This window comes from Notamacropus eugenii, chromosome 2, assembly GCF_028372415.1.
Source record: "Notamacropus eugenii isolate mMacEug1 chromosome 2, mMacEug1.pri_v2, whole genome shotgun sequence".
NCBI lineage: Eukaryota > Metazoa > Chordata > Mammalia > Diprotodontia > Macropodidae > Notamacropus > Notamacropus eugenii.
Genome location: NC_092873.1, coordinates 50,445,331 through 50,467,131, shown reverse-complemented (window position 1 = coordinate 50,467,131; position 21,801 = coordinate 50,445,331). Strand labels below are relative to the sequence as shown.

The following is a 21,801-nucleotide window of genomic DNA, read 5'->3' as shown; positions in this document are numbered from 1 at the left end:
CCTGCCATCCACCTCCTATCCCAGCCCCTGAGAGGACAAAGAAGAACTAACTACTCATAGAGGGTCAGCTCTCCCCTGATGAAGTAGACACACATGCTCTGACATCAGTGGGCCTGGCCATTTAGGATAATGAGCTGGGGCTTCCCCATGGAGGGGAGGACACTGGTAAGGGAGTCATGGAATACCAGAGAAACCATTAGCTTTGGAGTCAGGAGACTAGGGATGCAGTTAGGGGGTGCCATAGCGCACAGAGCACCAGGCCTGGAGTCAGAAAGACTCATCTTCCTGAGTTCAAATCTGGCCGCAGCGACTCTTACTAGCTGTGACTCTGGGCAAGTCACTTCCACCCTATTTGCCTCAGTTTCCCCATCTGTAAAATGAGCTGGACAAGGAAGTCGCAAACATCTCTAGAATCTTTGCCAAGAAAACCCCAAAGAGTCCAACAGAACTACTGAATAGCAACAGGAGACTCCCAAGGTCCTGGTTCCAGGGCCAGATGTGTAAGCCCAAAATTTGGAGTCAGAGGACTTGGGTTTCAGTCCTGCTCTGGGTGCATCCTTTTGGCCCCTGCTCTGCAGTAAAATGAAGGGGCTGAACACTGTGGATTCCAAAGTCTCCCCCAGCTCTCTGGATCTGTGACCCTAAGGTGTAGCCTATGAAGACTTCATCAGTGTGGGTAACATCTCTTGTGAAAGCTCCTTACACAGTTATCAAGTGAAATCTTTCCAGAGGCAGGGGCTGCCGGGGAGCACCTAGGGCCATACAGCCAGTGCAAGTAGGAGATGACTTGAACCCAGGGCTTCCTGACCCTCAGTGTTGGCCTTTCCTCCGCTTTGACAGGCTGCTTCTCACTACAAATTACTATTATCCATCAACAAATGTTTGTTGATGCCTAATGTGGACAGGGTCCCATGCTCAGAGCTGGGGAGCCTGAGGGTCTCTGGGGGAACTTGAGCCCAGCACTCTCCCATCAGTTCTGAGTGTGCTGGCCCTTGGAGACAAAGCCCTTCCCTAACCTAACTTAGTGGAGCAGAACGATGAGAGAGAATGGCAAGCGTCATAGACCAAGTCATTCAGTGAGAGTCAGGAGCTCAGTTCAAATCCTGCCTCAGGTAGTTTTTCATCTGTAAAATTATGAAGTTGGACAACAAATCAGGGAGTTCTTAACCTTGTTTGTCTTGGGGACAGTCAGTGAAGCCCACGGACCCCTTCTCAGAAGCATGTCTTTAAATGTATAAAATACGATACATAGACTAACAAAAGAAACCTCTTATGCTGAAGAAGTTACCAAAATATTAAATAAGTTCATGGACTCCCTGAAATCTACGTATGGGTCCCTTCTGTGAAGGGTCCTTGTACTTCAAGTTAAGAATCTCTGAAGTAGTTGGTATCTTAGGCCCTTCCATTTCTGACTCCCTCTCTCCCTCTCTCTTTTCTCACTCTCTCTCTCTGTCTCTTTTTTCTCACTCTCTCTTTTCAGGTTTGTAAGTTTAACATTAATTGAGGTAGATACAGGGGGATGAGGTTCAGGGGGCTGGAAGGTTCACCAACACTCCACCAGTACGGTTCCATGGCAGGTGGGCCTGAGACCCCTGACTTAGGAGACAGCCCCAAACAGGACAAGCAGTGTCACTTCTGCTCCAGGTTTGACCTGTAACCATCTAGAAGAGCTGCTGAGAACCCGTGGCCTGACCTGGCAGAGCCAAGCTTTTGAGCCACACAGATTTCCTCTCTATAAATCACACATGAGGAGAGAGCATCTCTGACAGCCCCAAGGTCTCTTCCAGCCTCCAATCTGTGATGCTCTGAGTCATAGCAGCCTTCAGAAGCCCTCCCTTCCATGGGGGGAGTTCAGTGAGGGGTGGGGAAGAGGAGGAGGAGGAGGAGGATGTGAGCATCCTAGGTTGAGCCTCCTCAGGCACCTGGGGCTAAGCTAACTGTTGGGCTTCAGTCCACCTGGGCCTTCATTGCAAGGCAGGCCCCTAGGAAGTGGAGCTGGTGGGGCTGGGAGTGGGGGGAGGCTGTCTTATTTTCCAGCCTCCTCTCTCTCCACCCCCCTCCATAGTGTCCCTTTCAGGGAGAGCCACAGGCATTGTTCCCCCTTTGTGAAGAGAGAGAGCGAGGAACAAAGCCTGGAGGGAGAGGGAGAGCCTGCTCCAAGAGGCTCCTTTTCTCTTCTGCCTTGGAATTTGCATGGGTGAGGGGCCATCTCACCCTCCAGATCCCTTCCCTCCTCTTGTCTTTCCTGGGAGTGGGCTCAGTGCCATGGCAACTGGCCCTGGGCTCTGAGATGGGGGCTGTCTCTGCTCTAGCCCCACAGTAAAAGCTCCAGCACCCCCTCCACACATTCCAGCTATGGCATTTGCGACTGGGAAAGACCCCATGGGAGTTGTGGTTTGGTCCTGAGCCCTTGGTCTGCTACAGAACATCTCTCCATGTTCAGGAAACCCCATGGGCTCGATCAATCCACTAACAAATGCCTATTGGGTGCCAGGCACTGGATTATTGGGCAGGGGGGTCTCCATCTTTCTGGGAAAGACTAGAAACCTTTTGGCCAATGATACTCTTACATGCTTTAAACTTACATAGGCTTGCAAAAGAAACCAATTAATTATATTGGTTTCAATTTCTTGGTTTCTATATTGGTTTTAATATATTGATACACTGAAAAAAGTTATTAAAATTTAAAAAAAAACAAACCATGGTCACAGACCCCCAGCTAAGAATACCCTGTCATAGAAGGTCAGAGGGAGAAGGGACCATGGAAACCATTCAGTCTACAGATGATGAACCTTGAGTCCCCAGAGAGGAGATATTTGTCCATACTCATAGAGCATGTTATTATCCGAGGTCGGGTCAGAATCTAAGTTTCTAGACGTCCTTCTTTGCACAATATGAAAACAGAGTTCTCTCCCAGACTGCTTCTTTCAACTATACAGAAAACAACAGGTTCTTGTTTTTTTCTTCTGAAAGTAGTGTGAAAATAGATAATGTTTGGAACATACATCATATCTTACTGGGTAGTAAAGAGAGTATTTAAGGTGAATCTTTTAAGAAAGCAACAGTTCCCTTTGTAAAGTGAATAATTCCCCTTGTTCTATCTATTTGTAGGCTTCTCATATGTACGTGTGAGTGAGGGTGTGTGTGTGTGCATGTGTGTGTGCGTGTGTGTGTGTGTGTGTGGAGGGGGAGGAAGTCTGTCTGTATCAAAGTCAGCAGTGAGTCAGTGTCTACAGCAATGATAATGAAAAGATTACTAGCAGGAAGCCAGACTGGGAGTAATTGAAAACTCAGAGAAGGGCCCAGAGAGAAGCCCAGGGCTCCAGGGGCTAGATGGTGAATGGAGTGCCCAGTGGGGTCAGTTGTTTTCCTCACCCATTCATTTTTATTCCAAGGAAAGGTTTGGTTCCAAGGGTGGGTGATGCTGGGGGTCAGAAGATGGAGAAGGTCCATGGAGAAGGGTTTTGTAAAAGCAAAAGTCATTGATCAAACTCGCTTTTGAAAACAAACCTCCAGTATCTGTGTGTCCTTTCATGCGTCAGTCAGTCGCTGCGTCTCTCCCAGGGTCAGAGGCTGGCTGGCTGCCTACAGACGCTCTCTTGGCAAAACAGTCAGCACAGATGAGCGCTTCATTGAAGGCTGGGATGAATCCTGGCTTTGGGGCTGCTGCAAGAGGAGGGAGGCATGGGAATGTTGGGGGCAGGGGAAGGTAAAGATGGAGATAGGAGGGATGGAGGGTGATGAAGATGGCACACAGGGAGGGATGGGGAAGGCAAGGGTGGTACTGGTAAGAAAGGGGATTAGAGATCAAGAAGGGCAAAGATGGGACAGTAAAGATAGAATGGGGGTCATGGGCATGGAGTTGGGTAAAGTGAGGTTGAGGACTGGTAGGGATCAGGATGATGGCAGGTGGAGTTGGGACGGAGGGAAATCCGAGGTTGGATAGTAGTAGGGGTAAGGATTAGTGCTGGGGGCCATCAGAATAGGAATGGAGAAGGTGAGGGTGGAGATGATGGAGGTGGAGAATGCAAATGCTAGGATCACAGATTTAGGATCCAGAAGGGCACTTGGAACTCATCTAGTCTAGAGCTCATTTTACAGAAGAGGAAACTGAGACCCAGAGATAAAAACAAATAAAGCATTGATTAAATGTGCCAGGCACTGTGCTAAGTGTTGGTTACATAAATATAAACCCTCAAGGAAAGGGAGTTGAGTTGGGGAAGACGGGTACAAGTGCAGAAGGGGCAATGCTGCTGGGGATAAAATGGAAAAGTATAGAAGTAAGGAGAAGAGAAATGGGGTGACTTGCTCACACTCACAGAGAGCAATTGATGAATCCAAGATTTGAACTCAAGTCTTTGGCCTCCAAAGAGATCTTGGTGCTAAGGATCAGGAAGTGCTGAGGATCGGGAAGGCAATCAGGGGTTCTGAATGCTAAAGACAGGGGATGGGGGTGTCAGGGACTGGAAATGGTGATGAAATCAGACAGGATTAGGATGGGGATGGTGGAGATGGGAAATTGATGATGCTTCCTTGACTCTTTCATGGAACATAAGATTCATGATCGCCCAGATTCCCAAGGGTCGCTAATGATAGGGTGCAAGGGAGTGGTCAGCTAGGACTGCAGGCACATGACTATTTGTCATTGTTCCCTTCTGCAAAAAAAAGATAAAGTCAGAGATTTTAAAGATGGAAAAGACTGAAGAGTTTTCCCATCTGGCCACAAGATCTTCAACCTTTTCTGTATCATGGACCCCACCCCATTGACAGTCTGGTGAAGCGTAAGGATCCCCTCTCTGAAAAATCATTTTTTAGAATAATAATTTTAAATTCATAATGTACAAAGGAAACCAATCAAAGTTGAATTCAATAATTAGCGTATTTTTAAAAACAAGGGTTCAAATCCCTGACAATCCAACCCCTTAAGTTTACAAATGAGGAAACTGAGACTCGGAGAGATCTACTCCAAATCACAAAGGAATGAGTTGAACCCAACCCTCTGACTTCCAATGGGCCGCTTTGTCCATTGTTTCCTGTTACTTTTCTACATCCCTACCTTCTCCATGTGCAACACTTACGTTACGAGTGGGTTTCTTCCTCTATGTGCCTGTCAGGGAGGCAGCTTGTGAATTCATGTTCCATACAGCACATGTTGGCACACACTTGTGTCAGTACGCCAAGAAGCAGTGAGCCTCCTTCCCCAGCCCTTGGTAAAGGGCCTGGCACACAGCAAGGGCTTGATAAATGCTTGTAGCCTTCCTTCTTCCTTTCTGAGGCAGAAGGCAACTCCTGTGCTCCTTAAGAGGTGCTTTCAATTAGTACTAGGGTCACAGAACTATGTCTCCAAAAGGTCAGTGTCCGGTGGCTAATGCAGGAGATGAAGGAACCTCCTGGCCTTAGCCAAGCCAAGCTGAGGAGGGTGAAAAAAGACCAGTTCAATCTATTAAACATTCATTAAACCCCTGCTATGTCCATGTCAGTCAACTAGCATTTATTAGTTGCCTACTGTATGCCGAGCATTTGCCTAAGCGGTGGGCATACAAACTGCCCTCTGGGATGTTAGATGCCACCGAGGAAAGGAAAGGAGACGGTTAAAGCATTTATATAGTACCTACTGTGTACTAGTCCATCCTATCCAAAGTTCTTTTTATAAACATTCTCTCATATGATTCTCAAGACAATCCTGGGAGGTAGGTGTTATTATCATCCCCATTTTATAGACGAGGAAACTGGGGTAAACAGAGGTTAAGCGACTTGTCCAGGGTTACACAGCTAGTCAGTGTCTGAGGTCAGATTTGGATTCCTGATTTCAAAGGTCCAGGGCTCGCTCCCTCCTCTGCGCCACCAGCTACCCCTTCAGATACTGGGAGGTGGGGACCCAGATCCCAGATCCAATGTATAACAGATTACATGATCACAGGCTCTAGAACTTAAAGGTACCTCAGAAGCCATCTGCTTCACTCACTAGTTTTTGCAGATGAAGAAATTAAATAAATTAAAAATAGACACAACGTAGACACAAAGGCAGAGGGGAACACTATCAACTCATCACGCTCACTGGGGGCAGAGACGGTGGAAAACTGGGTCTTGAAGGAAGCTAGAAATTCCAAAGGGAGGAAAGAGCATTCCAGGGATGGGGTCCAGCCTGTGCAAAGTTGTGGAGATGGGAGATGGCATGTTGTGTATGAAAAAGCTGTCAAAATAGCAATATGTACAGAGACTAACTTTGTTGTTGTTGAGTCTTTGTGACTTGTGGACCCTTGCAAGTCAATGCTGTCCATGGTGTTTTTTTGGCAAAAATACTGGAATAGTTTGCCATTTTCTTCTCCAGGGGATTGAGGCAAATAGAGGTTAAGTAACTTGGGAGGAAAAGGAGGAGGGGAAGAGGAAAGGGGAGGGAATGGAAGGAGAGAAGAAGGGAAGGAAAGGTGGGGAGAGGAGGAGAGAGGGGAATACAGAAGGAAGAAAGGACTGGAGCTGCTCTCAGGTAGATTTCTCCCAAAGCCAAATGGAGCCAGTCATATTGAGCATCCTTTACCACTTTGGTACCCTCAACTCCTCCATTCTTTTCCCTTCTCCCTCCTGCCCTCTTGACACTCACTAGCTGTGTGACCTTGGCCAAGTCACTTAACCCCAATTGCCTCATCCTGGGTCATCTCCAGTCATCCTGATGAATATCTGGTCACTGGATTCAGATGGCTGTGGAGGAGAAGTGAGGCTGGTGACCTGCACATCCCTCCCTCACTCAAAACAAAGTCAAGTGCAAGTCGTGTCATCATTTCTATGATGGCATGGTCTTCTTTGGCAACGAAGGACGAACACACCTGCCCTCTGCAAGGCTGGCACTCCTGGAAAAGACAGAGGGACAGCACTTTCCACTATGACCTGTATGACTGCTCCCTCCTCCCTCTGAAATGAGAGGTGTTGAGCTAAATGACCCACTAGGGCAGCTCCAGCTCTGAATCAGTGATCCTTAGCAAAGATACTGTGGTATGGTAGAAAAACCCACTGGTTCTGCGTGGAAGGGCAAGAGGGCACCTCAGTTTACTGTTCTATAAAGTTCTATAAAGACTAAATTTCCTCTGAAGTCCCTCCAAGTTCCAGGACCAGAATCTTAAGGTAGGATTCTCTTGTGACCATTTAATATTAGCTAGTTGCAAGGTTTGCAAATCATTTTGCGAGTGTTACTTTCCTGGATTCTCACAACAATTCAGGGAGATTAGGTGCCATTAGAATCCTCATTTTGCAGATGAAGAAACTGAGACATAAAGAAATTGAGTGACTTGCCTAGGATCACCTGATTATTAAGCGTCTGAAACAGAAGTTGAAGTCAGGTCTTTCAGACTCCCGGTCCACCACTCTATCCACCAAGAACTGTAGCTGCCCACTTAATTTCGCCGGGCCTCAGTTTCCTCCCCTGTAAAATAAGAAGATAGCCCCTAAGGTGTTTCCAGGTCTAGAACTAGGATTGAACCAAACAGGGAAAAGAAGAACGAAATACAGACACGTCCGGACAGACAGGCAGACACAGAGACAGAGGAAGAGGAAGACCCAGACGTCGGCCCCTTCCCCGTCCTCTCCAGGTACGAGCCTCAGTCCTCCACCAGGCGGTGCCCGAGCCGAGCCGGGGCTGGACGCGCGCGGCTCCTTTAAGCCCCCAGCCGGGGGCGAGCCCTGCCTCCCGGACCCGCCCCGGCCCGGCCCCCCAACCCCTGGCCCCGCCCCCGAGGTGGTAGCGCCGGCCCGGAGGGGGCTCGGGCGGCTCCAGGCTCCCCGGCTCGGGTGGTGGCGGCTGCTCCGGCTCTGCTGCGGCTCCGCTTGTGCTCCGCTCGTGCTCCGCTCCTGCTCCGGCTCGGGCTCCGGCTCCGCTCCGGTTCCAGGCTCTGGCAGCTCCGGGCGCGGCGGCTCCGGCGCGGGCAGACGCAGACCCAGACTCAGACCCGGACCGGGCCGGATCGGACGGGACCGGGCCGAGCCCGAGCCATGGGTGGCCCCGCGCGCCGCGCCCCGGGGGCGCAGTGAGCCGCGCGCGTCCCGCGCCCCAGCCGCCGCCGCGTCCCCCCCGGGCGCCCCCGGCATGGCCCCCGGGCCGGCGCGGGCCGCGCTGCTGTGGCCGCTGCTGGTGGCCGGCGCTGCGGCGGCCGCGCTGGAGCTGGGGCCGGACGAGGCGGAGCGCGAGCGGGGCCGGGGCTGGGCGCGCTGCCAGGCCGTGGCCATCCCCATGTGCCGCGGCATCGGCTACAACCTGACCCGCATGCCCAACCTGCTGGGCCACGAGACTCAGGCCGAGGCGGCGGCCAAGCTGCACGAGTTCGCGCCGCTCGTGGAGTACGGCTGCCACGCTCACCTGCGCTTTTTTCTGTGCTCGCTCTACGCGCCCATGTGCACCGACCAGGTGTCGACGCCCATCCCCGCGTGCCGGCCCATGTGCGAGCAGGCCCGCCGCCGCTGCGCGCCCGTCATGGAGCAGTTCAGCTTCCCGTGGCCCGATGCCCTGGACTGCGCGCGCCTGCCCACGCCCAACGATCCTCACGCTCTCTGCATGGAGGCCCCCGAGAATGCCACTGCCGGCCCTGCGCCAGCCGCCCCGGGGGGCGCTGCCACGGGCGGCCACGCCGGCCACCAGGGCCTGGGCATGCTGCCCGTGGCTCCACGCCCCCCACGCCCGGTGCCGGGCCCTGGCCCCGGCCCCCCAGCCTGTGAGAACCCCGACAAGTTCCAGTACGTGGAGAAGAGCCGCGCGTGTGCTCCCCGATGCGCGCCCGGGGTCGAGGTCTTCTGGTCCCGGCGTGACAAGGACTTCGCCCTCGTGTGGATGGCCGTGTGGTCGGCGCTCTGCTTCTTCTCCACGGCCTTCACTGTGCTCACCTTCCTGCTGGACCCCCACCGCTTCCAGTACCCAGAGCGACCCATCATCTTCCTCTCCATGTGCTATAATGTCTACTCGCTGGCCTTCCTCATCCGAGCTGTAGCCGGGGCGCAGAGTGTGGCCTGCGACCAGGAGGCCGGGGCCCTCTACGTGATCCAGGAGGGCCTGGAGAACACGGGCTGCACCCTCGTCTTCCTCTTGCTCTACTACTTTGGCATGGCCAGCTCCCTCTGGTGGGTTGTGCTCACTCTCACCTGGTTCCTGGCAGCCGGGAAGAAGTGGGGCCATGAGGCTATAGAGGCCCATGGAGGCTACTTCCACATGGCAGCCTGGGGACTGCCCGCCCTCAAGACCATAGTCATCCTCACCCTGCGCAAAGTGGCCGGGGATGAGCTAACGGGGCTCTGCTACGTGGGCAGCGCCGATGCCAGCGCCCTAACGGGCTTCGTGCTGGTGCCCCTCTCCTGCTACCTGGTGCTGGGGACCAGCTTCCTGCTCACGGGCTTCGTGGCCCTGTTCCACATCCGGAAGATCATGAAGACAGGCGGCACCAACACGGAGAAGCTGGAGAAGCTGATGGTAAAGATCGGCGTCTTCTCCATCCTCTACACAGTGCCCGCCACGTGCGTCATCGTCTGCTATGTCTACGAGAGACTAAACATGAGCTACTGGCGCCTTCGGGCCACCGAGCAGCCTTGTGCCCCTGCCGCCATCCCCGGGGGGCGGCGGGACTGTTCCCTGCCGGGGGGCTCCGTCCCCACCGTGGCTGTCTTCATGCTGAAAATCTTCATGTCTCTTGTGGTGGGCATCACCAGTGGCGTCTGGGTCTGGAGTTCGAAGACCTTCCAGACTTGGCAGAGCCTATGCCATCGGAAACTGGCAGGGGTTGGCCGGGCTAGAGGCAAGGGGTGCGGGGGTCCGGTAGGCTGTGGCCGCGGGGCCCACTGCCACTACAAGGCCCCTGCTGTGGTCTTGCACATGACCAAGGCAGACCCGTATCTAGAGAACCCCACACACCTCTAGGATCAGGGAAGAGGGGGCTCTAGGTCTCCCCTCCCCGAACACACGCTTTCAAGCCTTCCTCCAGCCCCACCCCCACCCCCTCCAGCAGGGACACAGGCACACACCGCCTGCCTTCTGGGACAGCTGAAGAAGCCACCCAGCTGTCAAGGTCGGCAGAGCCCGGGCCTGGAAGGAGAGGGGGGCTGCTGAGGAGCTGAGGAGACTCCTCACCACTTCCCAGTCCCCAGGGGGCTCTGCACCCCATGGGAGAAAAACGGAGGGGACCGAACTGTTCTATGTCCCCGGGGCCATAAGGCTCCATAACAACATGTGGATTGAGGGAGGGGAGGGGAGGGCAGAAGGCCTTGATCCAGGCAGAAGCTTATTTAATGATGTAATTTATTGTGAAGTTCCTTTGGGAGCGTCGACTGGAATAAACCCCCCTCACCCCCAGCTGCCTGCCTGAGTCTGCCATGGGGGAAAGAAGTGAAAGAGGGGGACCATGGCTTGGAGAGCGGGGAGGTATCCTAGAGGGGCCAGGGGCCTTGCTTCAGTCCCTGTGTTATTGAAGGTGGGGCTGGGGATATGGCATTTCTGCTGAGACAGCTGTGTTTCTCACGGACCTCCGGGGCTGGGTTTTTCCCCTTTCTTCACTCAGGACTATCTGTGCAAAGCTAGGTATCTGATCTGTCCTACAGACTGGGCTGTGGCATCGTCTTGTTTCCTGCCCTGAGCCGTTCCTGTCAACGGAGGAGGCCCCAGGGTGGCTAGTACTAGAGCCCCCTTCCTCAGCTCCCCTCTCTCTGTCACCATTTGAATTGGCACCACAAAAAACTGACTCCTTCCCTTCCCTCCCTCTCAGGCCTGGGGTTGAGACGGGATGGAGAGAAGAAAGTCTGACAAGGAATACTGGCCTGGGCTGACTCCCTCCAAGGATGTAGGATTCTCAGATATCTAAGGCAGGACAGAGAGGGAGGGGAGACCTGGTTGGGTTACACCAGTGGCCTCTTAACTGTCCCCTCCCCAGGCCATGATACTGTAAACAAGCTGTAGATCTAGGAGGTCCTCCTCAGCTCTGTCTTCTCTCATGTCCATGCTTACTAGGAGATGGGAGCAGCTGTGGACATATCCCTCTCCAGAGGAAAACAGCCACTAGGGAGGGTGAGGAGTCACCAGACCTGGCTCCCACCTCCACTCAGAGTGTAAAGGGATTTGGTCCTGGACCTGGCCTTGCCTCTGAGCTCTGCCACACTAACTCTGTGGCCTTGGTAAGTCCCTCTCCCAGGGAATTGGATGAGATGCTCATGGATGTCCTTCTGGCCTTGGACGCTCTGTATTCTGTGAGACTCTGAGGCATGAGAAGGGAGTGGGTGGGGGAGGGGGAAGGGGGAGATTGACAGTAGTGTGTGTGTGTGTGTGTGTGTGTGTGTGTGTGTGTGTGTGTGTGTGTGTGTGTGTGTGTGTGTGTGTGTGTGTGTGTGTGTGTGTGTGTGTGTGTGTGTGTGTGTGTGTGTGTGTCTGCCCCATGGAAGAGGTTGCCCAGGGTTATGACTAGGGTCATTAGACTACTCTACAATGAGCAAGGAAAGAAGACCCTCGAAAGCTGGCTGCCAGCAAGGATTGGGCAGGGCCTGACTGGAGAATGCCCTGAGAAGCAGAAAGGCTACAACTCTATCTCCTTTCTCTGGGCATCTTGTCCCTCTCAGTCTCACAAGGTAGTAAAACCTGGCCCCTCTTCCCTGGGCTCAAGCCCACCTGTTCTAAGGCTATGAGGCAAAGACTCAGTCCACACTAGGTGCCTTCTTAGGTGGCAGAGATCAGGCTGGGGAGCCTGTGTCCAGAGTCCAGCATCCCAGATTCAGCCCCTCCTCATGGGGAAGGAGCTCCTAACAGATCCTAACACCCTGCTCCATGGATGGATTTCCTGGCTTCTATCATCCAGTTCAGGAAGAAGACAGTGATGGCAAGAACTGAGATTCAGGATGCCCTCCATTCTTAGGGAGATGGAATGAGTTTGCAGTGTTTCATCTGCCTTCCCCTACTCCTACTTCCCCCTACCCCACCCCCACTCATACACACTGTTCAGAGATCACTTGGCTAGGGCTGAAGAGGAAAGGAATGTCTGTTTCCTCCATCTGAATCCCAAGGCCTGCCAGAGATAGATGGGGGAGAGTAAAGATGGCCCCAGGGCACCTAGGCTCATAGGGACTTTCCTACAGGTGGGGGGTGGTCCTGGGCGGGGGGGCTCCCTCTCTCCGGTGTTCCTGTGAGTTCAGGGGTTGTGCGTTTGTGTGTGTCCAGATATGGGTCACCATGCATGCTTAGTATATAAAATGGCTCACCTCAAAACCTAGTCTGAGCTGGGTCTTCCTCCTCTCTACCACCCCTCCCTCTTCCCTTGCCCTCTCCTCCGTGTGTGATGAGGTGCCTTCCCCACCCCCCACCTCCGCTTTTTGCCACCTTGACCCCCAGAGTCAATATTTGTTCCAGGGAAACAACTCAAAGTTTACAGGTTAGCAACGGTACTTTTTTGATAAGGATGAAGGGGGGGTGGGGTGGTTATGGTCAATGGAACCCCTGGAATCCAGCTGTGATCACTGTCAGGCAGATAGGTCATGGGTTCTAGTCAGCAATGCAAGACCCATCTTTGGAGAAAGAGCCCTGAAGATGGCTCTAACCTCAGGGTCTGAGATCAAGGTGGGGCCACAATCCTGGAACCAGTGCTCCGTGCTAGGAATCTGCTGGAGATCGGGAGTGATGAAGCCTATATTAGCGCCTGGGGATGACTCCTTTCGTGAGCTATAGGGTGTGAGGGTTGGAAGCCTGCAATCCCTTTTTGTGCCTGCGGAACCAAGGTGCCGAAAGGAGCTGGTACAAGGCCCAAACCTCTACGATAGGGGGTGTTCTTGGGAGGGATCACGAAGTATTCTTACTACCCTCAATCCCCAATCTTGTTTTGAGAAGCAGGAAAGACCACTGGCTTTAGAGTCAAAGTAAAACCCCTGTTTGTCTGTGTTACCTTGGAGAAATCGCAGTCCCTAGACCTTTTCCCTCATATATAAAATGACTGAAATAATGGTTACAACAGATGGCCTCTTCAGGTTATATGGAGCTCTGATCCCATCAATGCTCACAGTAATCTACTGTGGCTAATTAGTTGTGGGGATGAGAAGAGTGAAAGAATGCTCCATCACAGGCCTTCAACGTGAGCACCTCTCCTTCAGTCCAAAGGAGTGATGCTTATCTCCTTCAGAGACTGAACTCAACACCTCTGGGGGACACTCTGAGGGAACCCCATAACCAACATAAGCAGGCGCTGCTTAAGGTCAAACAGCTGGTCAGGTGCCCTAACCAACACTTGTGAGGTGGTGGTAAAAAGGAACCTGGTGCAGGGTGGGATCATATCCCCTGACCTTGTTATATAAGCCTGGACCAGATCTTTATGGGAAGCCCAGAAGACCATATTCTTAGGGCAGGCAGGTGGTGAGGACTCTTAGTCGACTTAAGGCGGAAGCGAGATGTACACAACAGGCCCCAAGGACTCCTACCCAGAGCCTACTCCTCCACTCATCTAAGTCCAAAAGGTTAGAGCCTATACATGGTCATTTGCTCCTGGACTCAGCTGTCCCTTTGCTGCCAATGTTTCCCAGGCCTAATTCAATTAGAGTACCTGGAACAGGGTCCACACTTTGCCCAAGTGGTAAAGAGAGGCAAGGGGCACATCCCCATCTCTGGAGAAATGGCTGCTTCTCCCAAGGTCACTTTCCTTCTTCCCCAACCTCCAAGTGGTCAGTGTCTAGTTCCAGGGAATGTCGACTTCTATTGGAAGAGTCCCCTGACAAAACATTCCCAGAGACAGCCCCAAATGCAATGCTTTCACCTAGTTCCCACTCTTACTTTAGTAGAGGAATGACAATGTCTGAAGTTTGTGTTTCATTAAAAAAGGAAAATGAAAACTTCAGGACATTCCAGTTTACTGCATGATTTAATGGCTTAAAATCCTTGCCCCTTCTAAGCAAGACATCAGAGATGCACGCAGGAAGGAAGGAGATTCAGAGCAGCCCACGAGCCTGACCTGTGGCTAAAATAGAAGGAGACATCACCTCACTCGGCAAGCCAAGTGTGACGCTGGAGAACTGATGGCTGGCCAAGGTGGACAGTCAGGGCTAGCCACCAATGAGGACCCTTGAGTCTCCAGAACTAGTTTTTAAACAAACACGAGTACATAATGTTTATTGTTTGAAATTCCAATTTATTATAAGCCTGATCTTTGGCAGGCCCTTTCCCTCCTGAATGACAATTTTTAAAAACAAAAAAGGAAACATACAATTCGGACGTCACTGAAGCAACATCAGATGCTCAATATTTAACAAGAAGAGTTGGGCCTGCAGGGGTGGAGGTCAGGGCTTCGAAGGTGGTCGCTGGTTCCAGATCTAGACAAGAGAGAGCTGGGAACAAGCGAATCCCCATCAGCCACCAGAAGCAAATCCCTCCCACATCCTTCTCTGCCACCGAGATAAGATATATAGGGACACACACCTTGCAGTTTAGTAGTAAAGATTTATTCTCAAATCCTAGGAGTTACATCACTTTTGTGGGTTTATTTAAATAGGTACATTAGAGCTGTTTGGCTCAGTTTCCAAATTCAAACTTGATAGAAAAAAATTAACCCTGTTCTGCATTTTTTATCAAAGTTGGCCATAAAAGGGAATCAGGACTACAAAGTTCTGCCTAAATACAACAACTAGGGGCAAAGGACTCACTGAGGAAAAGACTCTCTCTCTATCCATTCTCCCTCCCCACCCAGGGTCACTGAAATTCTCCCAGATTCTCCAAGCTGGAGTCTGGGGCCTCCATACTTGGCAAGAGGAAGGAGCAAGGGCAGCAGCATTGCTGTCAGGGAGCCAAGACTAGAGACCCCCTCCCCAACCCTTCTGGCTTTCAATGAGCTGGGGAGGGGGAGATAAGGATTAAGCAAACACGGCTTTCATATAAATTGTCCTGTACATGTGCCAAAGCAAGACGACAGAATTATTTTACAAGATGTCCTTTATACAATATCACTGCTGAAACAAGCAACTTTTAATAACTAGAAAAATCAATTTTTTAAAAAAGTTACACGTTCAAACTCTTCCTGCTTTGTTCTGCTCCCCAAACCTTATCTGGCTGAGAGATGGTCCCTCCTCTGGCCAGATTCACCCAGGGAAGGACTGGCTGCATGATTATAAGCCAACTAAGGGAACAGGAACCTCCAGTCTTTTTAATAGTGAAGTGCCTCAACTGGATTGGGGGGGGAGAGGGAGGGAACATCCCCTCAGGCCCACCAAGATCACTTCAAACCCAAACTGTCTCATGATGCTGGTGAAAAACGAACTGACCTCTGAACGGGGGGATGGACCCACTTTTACCGGGGGCAGGAGAAAGGGCTGGGGGAGGGGGGTTCCAAAAAAATCAAGACCATATATAAATATATATATATGTATGTATGTGTGTGTATATATATATATTTTTAAAATCAACAGCCCATTGGCCTGGTTACTCTTGGTCCTGTGTAGCCAAGCGATCCCTCCCCTGCACTAAGAGCGGGGGCTCGGCTCCGCAGGCAGCCCTCTATGGCAGCCCCCCAGGGGCTGGAGAGGAGGAGAGGACTCTCTGCGAGGGGGGACAGGATTCCCAGGAACCCCTCAGCATCTCACTGACTTCTTAACAATTTTAACACGGTGGCAAGCGTGCCCGCCGCCCTCCCCGTTCCATCCCTTTTGAGATCACTCTGGGCACAGAAGCCAACCTAGTACCAACAATGCCTAACAACATTTATTATATCGGAAGCAGGCGCTCAGTTCTCTGTAGTGGTGGTGGTGGTGGAGGCGGCAGTGGCAGCCACATCAGCAGCGAGGTCAGTCCTCAGAGAAGGTTTGTTCTCACCCACTCAGTCTTCTCTCCTCACTGCCACTGCCACCCGGGACACCGTCCCTGGCCTCCTTTTATTTCTTCCTCTTCCGCCCCCTGGAATGTCCTGGTGGCTCTGGGTCACTGTCCCCCACTTCCCCCTCCAGGGGCTGGTCCGGGAGCTTCTTGCGCTTCCTGCGGACATACGGGTGGCCTGGGAGGTGCTTGTGCACCAAGGCCACGAGGCACTGTTCCGTCTTCGCCAGGCAGGTCAGCACATGGCTGCCGTGGCAGTTATAATGCTCGGCGTTGGCAAACACCTGCTTCATGTCAGAAAGGAATTCCTGCACCGAGCGGTAAGCGCCACAGGAGCATTTACTCTTCATCGTCTGGAAGTCCATAGGGTGGCTGATGACCTCAAAGTAATCTTCTGCTTCCTCCGTGGTCACAGGCTCCCTGAAGGGGGAAAAGAAGACCCGAGGGAGGAGAGGTCAGTGACAGATGCCCAGGGACAAGCCTCTGCTGACAAAGACAGTGCCTTGCCAACCCCCCCTTGTCCTCCTCTCAGCCCAACCACCAAGACCGGGGAAGGTCAGTCCTAGGAAGGACATGTGAAGGCTCAGCCCATGGACCACTACTGTGAGGAGCTTCCTTCAGTCTGGGTACAGGGGGTGACTCTGACCTGAATGGCCAGCTGAATCGGAACTTAATGAGCTTGGTGAGGATCTCTTCACATTTCTGCAGCTCCAATGTCTGCCTTCGAGAGCCTCTTTTGGTCTGAAGCACCTGTTTCCAAGCACAGGGAAAAAGGTGATGCTAGTGAACTACCACAAGAAGGGAACAAGGTAGGAAGGAAAACTGGGCAGAGGCAGGTACATACTGGTGAGTGTGTGTGTGTGCATGTGTGTGTGTGCGTGCGTGTGCGTGTGCGTGTGTGTTGCTGGGGAGAGGTGAGAAATGACAGGATCCGCAGGGGCTTTTGTGGTATCATCATCAGCAATAATGATAACAATAATTCCTTCATAAACTCAAGCTAGAAGTGTGGGTAGAGAGAGCCTTGCTTTCTTCTGGGAGTTTATGGACAGAATGCTTGAGCAGGACAAAGAAGAGAGTGCCCGGCCCAGAAGCATAGGCCTGCTTGGCTCCAGCCCCATTTGCCTTTCCCCAAGTAGCTGTCCTAGGGTAAGAGCCAGCTTGTAGGAAGGCTCCACATGTCATTTAAAGCCATGACCAGCAACAGCTGATGGCCCCTGGGACTCTGCTGTCATGGAGAGAAATCCAGGGAACACCAGAGCTGGCTGGCTCTAGATTTGGGGGTGAAGACAGCGAGGTGACAAGGGCTGAACAGGCCCAGCAGCCCCTCCACCCCTCCTTGGGGCTGCGTTAGGTGACCTGGAGCCAAGAGAGGACCATGTCAGGGCCCGGCTCCGCCACACCCCAAGAACCACTGGACATTCTGACCAAGAGTAGGGGCTTGCACCCCCTCTGATGGCTGTGTTTATATCTCCTCTACCCAAACCACTGACAGTTTGAAGTTTGGGAGGGTCTTCAACAACTGTCAGAGGAAGGACCCAATGCAGCAAGCAAGCTTCTGACATTGCTGGCATTCTCACAGTCAGTAGCCCTGGCCCCTCTGACAGCCCCCTACCCCCCTACCCCTCCAGAGACAGTGGGATACTATTTAAAAACAAGCTGCAGACAACGTGTGAAAGCGAATGCAGAGGGATGCCGGGCATAGCTGGGTCCTTGGAGGGCCTGAAGTCCCAGCTGGCTTGGGTCCTGCTCTAAGTCCCCCCTTCCCCAATTAAGTGGAGGTGGGGGAAGGGAGGGGCATCCCCACCTGTCGCCTGAAAGCAATTCCAGCTTACCAGTTCATCAACTTCAGCCTCATCTACCGGCACAGTCCTCTGCCGGGGTCTCCTAGAAGGATGTAACTTCTTGCCTGCACGACGGCCTGGCCTGGAGTTGGAGGAGATGCCACCATGCTTGCCCCGGGCTGGCTTTCGAGGTCGTACTTTTAAAAAAAAAAAGTGTGGTTTTAGATCAGAGAGGGAGGCAGTGACTGGAGTGAGCTGAGAATCCTGACCCTGGCAGAGTCCTCAACCCCGCCCCCCTCCACCTCTCAGACAGGGATATTCAGGCCCTCCTTTGCTCTAGAAGGGAGATTTTCAGGTACGAAACAAGCCAAAGAGAAAAGCAGAGGAAAAAGGGCTATTGCCTTTCAGAAGCTGCCAAAGACTTTCCACTGTCCCCACCCCCAATCAAACTCAAGTTACTTAACCAGTTTGAGCAGCCAGTGGGAGACTTCAGGAATTCTGATTCACTTACAATTCCCTTGGAAAGCAAAGAGCTGTCCTGAGGACCCCTGGGCAAGCACCAACAGACTCAGAATTCAACACAATTTCCTGGCAAAGAAATATAAGCCAACAAGGTGCCTGGAGGCGAGGCAGGTGTCTTCTACTGAGAGACTAGAACACAGAGGGCCACAGGGCTGATCTCCTCTGAGCTTTGCCCTCACTTTGGCCAGCCAGGGAGCTACTTATCTCTGTGGTTATCCCCTCGTTGCTGGACTCTACCACACAACAAAACCACAAGCAAGGCCGAAGACCTCATGTGCACAGGGGCTGGCCTAGCCCCCAAGTCACATGCTCAGTTCTTGGCATCTTGATGATGTCCCCCGACTAATGCTATCTAGGAGAGTCTCAGAAACAAATGTTCCACAAGACCTAGGCTTGGGCCTTCTTCACTGAACCAAAGGTTTGCCACAAGGATTTTTCCAGGCTCCTATACTGGACGCTCAGCAGCTGAAATTCTGGGCAGGGGCGGGGGGCTGAAGCTGAGACTGAACCGACAACATTTCATATTGTATTTTTAGACCGCAGCAGCCCTTATTTTACTATTGTCAGAGCACTTGGCTAAAGCCCTGGCTACTCCAAGAGGTCAAGAATCCCCGCCCAAAGCAGAGCTTGGAAGGTTGGGAAGAGCCAAATGAAGCAAGCACTTTTCAGGATGCCATCAATTGGTCCACCAGGGACTCAGGGTCCATTCAAAACTGAGCCAGAATCTTTGTGAATTCAAAACCCAAAGGAGGACATCAAACTGACATGGGGATCATCTGAGTTAGCTTCATTAACTGACTATTCCCAGACACTGGGGATCCCAAAGGCCATGATGGGGTATGGGTTTTAAAGAACTAGGAACTGGTCCCCTAATTTCGATAGCAGAAGCACTTCTTAACAGTGGACCCTGAAACGATATTCAACTGACTTTGGGGTGGAGGGTTGTTGTGGGGTCAAAGATGACAACAATTCCATAGAATTTTGACACCAGTGGCCAAAGCAAGCAGAATACTGGTCTGATATGTGAGAACCTTCAGAATTCACTCTCTACACCAAGAGCTATGAGGAGTTTTCATTCTCTTGGTAAAGGGAAAATATTTCTGGAGCTGGTGATTCTGTTACAGAATCAAGCCATGAAGCATTAGCCTTTTTAGCTATAGCTCTGAGGGTAAGCTCCCACAGTCCATTGTCTTCCAAAAAGGCCCCTGAACCTTGTGGGGGGGAGGACTGGACAAACCAGAGTATGCACGGGAGACAGGAGAAAGAGAAGTATTTAAAATCATCTGGACAAACCAACATAGGGGCAATTTTTTTTTTTCAAACCGTCTAGAGCAAAAGGATTTGAGCTTGAGCACCCTTACTCTTGGCCATAAAGAAATAAGACCTAGATAAACCAGCCAAACTGCCTTCCCCGTACCACAGCATCCAGACTAGAGGCACACTAAGCACTGTCTGGCCACAAGAGGCCAAAGCAACTGAAACATTCCTTAACTTCTATCACAAAACGGTTGAGAAACTCTGTGCTCCTGTTCAGGGCCTCTGGCCAGGCGCTCCCCCAAGAGCCCCCAAAATCTGACAGCCTTTCCCTGGCGACATGACACGATGTCTAAGGGAGCAAGAAGAGATGTCACCTGTGGGTGACACAAGGAAGCAGGAAGCAAGAGAGCACAAGTCTAGTCAGAATGAGGAGCTCCCTGGCTCTGGAGGAGAAGACTCCTGGTGGTCCCAGGCTATAAGAAAGTAGAAGTTTACATTAGACAAATCAAGCCCAGGTTCAGTCATGCTTTCAAAAACTCACATCGAACTCCAGCCACTTCATAATCTTCCTCCTCCTCTTCCTCTTCTTCCTCTTCCTCCTCCTCCGAATCCCCCTCCTCTCCCTCATCCTCATCATCTGAATCTTCAGCGTAATTCCTATTTGGGGGGAGAAGGGGACACAGGGACACTGACTGGGATCTTAAATGAGGCCCAAAAGAGGGCACAGGCCATGGCAGCATCGGTCCATACATTGTACATATTTGTCCAAACAGTAACTGAGTAAGAATTTAATTAGACCCAAGAAGGTCAGGCATGACACAAACTAAGGCCAAGAATGCTCTCCCTGGAGAAACAAAATGGCAACACATCTCCTACCCTTGGGCAGCTCAGCATTTTAAGGGTGAGCAGGGGAGCACAAAAGCAAACCAACAGGTGTCGGTTCAGCTGATGGCTCCATTCCAGGAGGAGAGACAGCTTGCAGGTAACCAAGACATCAAAGCAAGTACAGTTCCACCTACACCAGCTGGCTGAAGGCCTAACCTCTGGCGAACAGGACGGCTCCTTCCTTTTGTTCTCTAACTGTAACTGAGATGCAGCAGGATCTAACTTCATTGGGACAGGCAGCTCTGCCCTCAACCTTCTCTTCTCACCCCTACAAAGGCCCACACTCAGAGCAACAATGGCATCAAATCTGAGTAGAGTGAGAACGGCCAAAGTGGAAAGTTGTTGGTGCGAGGGTCAATTTGTCAGGCCAAGAAGTAAAATGAGACTCCCCGAGTTCACACTTGGCACAAAGCTCAGGTACTCACCTGCCCCTACAGCTTCGTCGGGAAGTAGCAGGCTGGCAGGCTGGGCACTGCCACTCTCCATCTGGAATCTCATATAGTGCCGGCCTCAGACAAAACAGGTGGAAGGCTTTATTGCACTCATCACACAGGATCAGCTTGTCATCTTCACCTGCAAAACCCCGACCCCCAAACAAAAAAACAAACCACCCCAGAGTCATGTTGTCTGGTAGCACAGCAACAGACATTCAGTCTCCTGGAGGGGCTCCAATGGAGCTCCTCGGGGGAGACTCACTGGGGCCAGAACATTCTACTGGTTGAGTGGGTGGGCTGGCCCAGGCAAGTGCTCTGTAACTCGGCCAACTCTACAATATGGCAAATTCCTCTTATTTTTGTAACTCACAAAGTCATGAACTTAAAGGTAAAATAACCTTAAAACCCCTGGCATACTGAAGGACTCAAGTGAGACTCATTTTATGCCAATTTATGACTTGTTCCAATTCAAGTCTCCTTGCTAATTTTTTCACCCATATAGGAATTCTTGCCATAAAACGGAACTTTTAAGACAGAAAAATGAAAGAACCAGGTATTAATCTTCCCATCTTGTAAATGGGGCAATGAAAGGAGATGGGCCAAATATAAGATAATGAACTGGCCTGAAGGGGCCCTGAACTAACCTCAGGAGTCACTCAAGAACTGGATGACAGATAGTTGATCACACCTTAACCTGCCCTTGAGAAGGCTGCACTGGATCCAGTCAAGCAGGGATGGCTGGCAACTCAGTAGACAGTTGCCCAAAGCAACTGAGCTTTTTCTGTAAAGCTCCATCCTGTTACTAGATGCTACTGCCTGCCTGTAGGAACCTCACACACAGTGTAGTTCCCAGGATCACTGATCCCGTGCCTCTGGGGGACATCTCCCACAGCATTCCAAAGAGGTTGGGGTGGGGGGTGGGGGGGGCGGCTGGAATCAGACCTGATTTGGACAAGACTGGCTCTAGCACGAATGGTTAAATCACCAGGCAAAGAAACACAAAGATTCCTCTGCAGGAATCTGCTTTCAGGCAGGAGTTTCAATAATTCATGTGACTAAATATTTTCTCCTCCAAACACAAGCAGGTTTCTCAATTAAGTGAAACAACGCTGATATCAAACCACAA

The 21,801-nt window shown here is 51.7% G+C and overlaps 2 protein-coding genes across 3 annotated transcripts in view; one reads left to right on the top strand and one right to left on the bottom strand.

The window, feature by feature from the left end:
* Positions 1 to 8,077: 8,077 nt before the first annotated feature.
* Positions 8,078 to 10,324, top strand: FZD9 (frizzled class receptor 9). Its single transcript, XM_072640224.1, has one exon. The coding sequence runs from the start codon at positions 8,078 to 8,080 to the stop codon at positions 9,890 to 9,892; it is 1,815 nt and encodes a 604-aa protein (XP_072496325.1). The 3' UTR covers positions 9,893 to 10,324.
* Positions 10,325 to 14,102: 3,778 nt separating this feature from the next.
* The window catches only part of BAZ1B (bromodomain adjacent to zinc finger domain 1B), a 63,288-nt gene continuing 55,589 nt past the window's right edge, over positions 14,103 to 21,801 (bottom strand). For both annotated transcript variants that reach the window (XM_072640223.1, XM_072640222.1), the window contains exons 15-19: positions 20,667 to 20,814; positions 19,898 to 20,013; positions 17,629 to 17,774; positions 16,443 to 16,546; positions 14,103 to 16,216 (exon numbers count right to left, since the gene is read on the bottom strand). In XM_072640223.1, the coding sequence (XP_072496324.1) occupies positions 15,856 to 16,216; positions 16,443 to 16,546; positions 17,629 to 17,774; positions 19,898 to 20,013; positions 20,667 to 20,814 (875 nt within the window). In that variant the 3' untranslated portion in view covers positions 14,103 to 15,855. The remainder of the gene's footprint in view (positions 16,217 to 16,442; positions 16,547 to 17,628; positions 17,775 to 19,897; positions 20,014 to 20,666; positions 20,815 to 21,801) is intronic.